This window comes from Teleopsis dalmanni, chromosome 2 (assembly GCF_002237135.1).
Source record: "Teleopsis dalmanni isolate 2A chromosome 2, ASM223713v2, whole genome shotgun sequence".
NCBI classification, from domain to species: domain Eukaryota; kingdom Metazoa; phylum Arthropoda; class Insecta; order Diptera; family Diopsidae; genus Teleopsis; species Teleopsis dalmanni.
Genome location: NC_051847.1, coordinates 162,663,048 through 162,665,630, shown reverse-complemented (window position 1 = coordinate 162,665,630; position 2,583 = coordinate 162,663,048). Strand labels below are relative to the sequence as shown.

Sequence of the window (2,583 nt, the reverse complement as noted above, 5' to 3'; positions counted from 1 at the left end):
TTATACGGCGTTTACATTGGCCGAAAATGGCTCATTTTGGTCAAAAATCGAAAATGAGTATCGAATGGCTCATTCTTGCATATAAAATTTCAAGCACAAAAATGAGCAATTTTCTCATATTCTGTATGAATGACGTTCGAATGCATTCCACATACGTTCCAAATGCAAAGGAATCCATTGAACATACCCTAAATGAAAGCTCTTCATGGCATTATGACAGTTTGAAAAAGCTGTTTTTAACATATTTGCAAAAAAAGGTAAACAAATGTTTGGTGGTTGCATTTTCTTGAAAACGATGCACTGCTGTTTAGAACTTTTACTTCCCAAAAAGTAATTAATCGAAGTTAAAAATATGTTTTAAGTTTCTAATGTAAGGTTTGAAGGCATATTTAACCTTCATGCAAAATTTTTTTGGCACATGAGCCATTTTCGGCCAGTGTAAACGCCATATTTGAAGTTTAAAAATTATATAGACGAATTTATTCATAAAAACGCAACTGAGTTTTGGCCTCAAATACCCCACACTACTCCAACCCAACCTAACCAACCCAATCTAAACATTTCATATTATATGAAAAAATAAATTTTTAAAAAGAAAAACGTTAATTATTTATTATACTTATTTATTATACATAAATCCTTTAAAATTGAAAGGAATTGTACATCAAGAGTTTTATTCATATTTTTATTCATTTTCTACTAACCAAATCTATTAAAAACATTTCACCAAATTCTACATTTTTCTTCTTTCTTATTCATGTCACTACCCAGAGGACACTCATAAACCTTAGAGAAATCTTCCATATTACTTAGTGTACCCAAAACTCTATATTTGTCCATAGGGTGTTCATCGATTAGTTGTTTCCAATAGTGTTCTTCTTTATACGACGCACAATATAGTTGTGCAAATCCTACAAAGAACAATTGTTCTGGTGATAAATTTAGACCAAGCATGTCTTCATCTTTAAATGTTGTCACCAGGTCACCTTCCTTATTCAATTCCTTCATATATTTGCGGTACGAATTAAGTGCGGCACGAAGTCCACCATTATCTGCTATATTCTCATCTTTGGTTAGATTTCCGTTAATTTTGCGATTTATTTCTGGTATTAAATAGTCATTAAAATGTTGAACATAACAATCTGTGCGATTATCAAATACTTTTTCAGTTTTTTTCGTCCACCAATCGCGTTCATCACCATTGCTATCATAGTGTGCTCCAACTGTATCAAAACCGTGTGTAAACTCATGTCCCACAAGATATCCTAATGTACCGAATTTCAAAGAATTTGGCCAGGATTTATGATAAGCTGGCGGATGCATAACATTTATTGAGTTGTCGATATTATAGTAAAAAGCATTGATTTGCTTGCCTATCATTAATTCTAGAGGCTTTGTTTCATTACGAATGTCTTTATTATGGAGACCAAGATATCGGTTCATAAATGTTCTAAATCTCTTTAAATTTATATTATTCGGCTCATAGTTGTCTGGATCAAAAGTTAGGCTATTTATTTCATGAGACGTTTAGACATAACCGGGTCATCGAAATTACCAATTCGTGCTTCTATTGTGGATTCTTTTAACAAAGCTTCAGTGCGTGTTTTTTCATCTAACCATTCTGCTTGTTCTATTTGTTGGCGTACACTTATCTGTATCTCCTGAACCAATGTGGTAATTTCAGTTTTTATTCCTTCATTAAAATATTTCTAAATATGAATACTCGTAATTTTCATTATCTGTTATAGAATTATTTTATAGCATTTATAAACTCGGTGTCACTTACCTCTAAATAAAGCTTATCGATCAAAAATCGAAAAGTATACTGTACAAGGTGAGATGAAAAAACTGCAACCAACTTCAGACTGCTGTCATTTCTAAACCGCTCGTCCCACAGCTGTCAGATTTATTCTAGTGACGCTCATTTATTGTTTACAAGCGCACAAAAGCATTTTGGTGGGATTTTTCAGAAAACGTTATTTCTGTGATGAATTCAGCTGTAGTGTGATTCTTGCCATTTGCTGGAACAAAGTGGCTATGTTAGAGGCCTCCGCATTTAAAGTGTTATGTTTTGTGTTCGTACCATTCGCTCGTTAGTCTGGTAGCGTAGCCCGAGTCAGAGTGGACGAAAAAACAGCAACATCGGCGGAAATGGTTCGAAGTGAAGACGATTGAACGAATTCCCGTCGCAGTGGAGAAAATGGTCGTGAGCTTGAACATATGCAATTTGCATTCAGGCAAATTTGAAAATGGGCTTGGCTAAGCCATTGAAGTTCCAAAAAGAGCAAGATCTTACTGATGCGCAAAAAAAAGTTAGACTCGAAAAAGCTAAAGAGTTGCTTCGCTTGGCCGAAAGTGGTGAACTGCCGAATTTGGTTTTCTCCGATGAGAAACCATTCGTTATCCAGCAGATTGTAAACAAACAAAATGATCGTGTTTACTTGCCAGAGAGGTCAGCTGAAAATTTGCAACTTCGGTTGGCCACCACAACTCAAAAGCCGGCCATGGTGATGGTGTGGGCCGCCATAACAGCCGATGGTCGCTCGCCGCTTGTATTCATCGACCGTGGGGTCAAAATAAATG

The 2,583-nt window shown here is 35.4% G+C and overlaps 1 protein-coding gene across 1 annotated transcript in view; it reads right to left on the bottom strand.

Moving 5' to 3' along the window:
- LOC119676053 (neprilysin-4-like) overlaps window positions 1-2,583 on the bottom strand; it is an 8,505-nt gene that overhangs the window by 697 nt on the left and 5,225 nt on the right. Inside the window, exons 2-3 of the mRNA XM_038087277.1 lie at window positions 1,556-1,709; window positions 738-1,490 (exon numbers count right to left, since the gene is read on the bottom strand). Of these exons, the coding sequence (XP_037943205.1) occupies window positions 738-1,490; window positions 1,556-1,709 (907 nt within the window). The remainder of the gene's footprint in view (window positions 1-737; window positions 1,491-1,555; window positions 1,710-2,583) is intronic.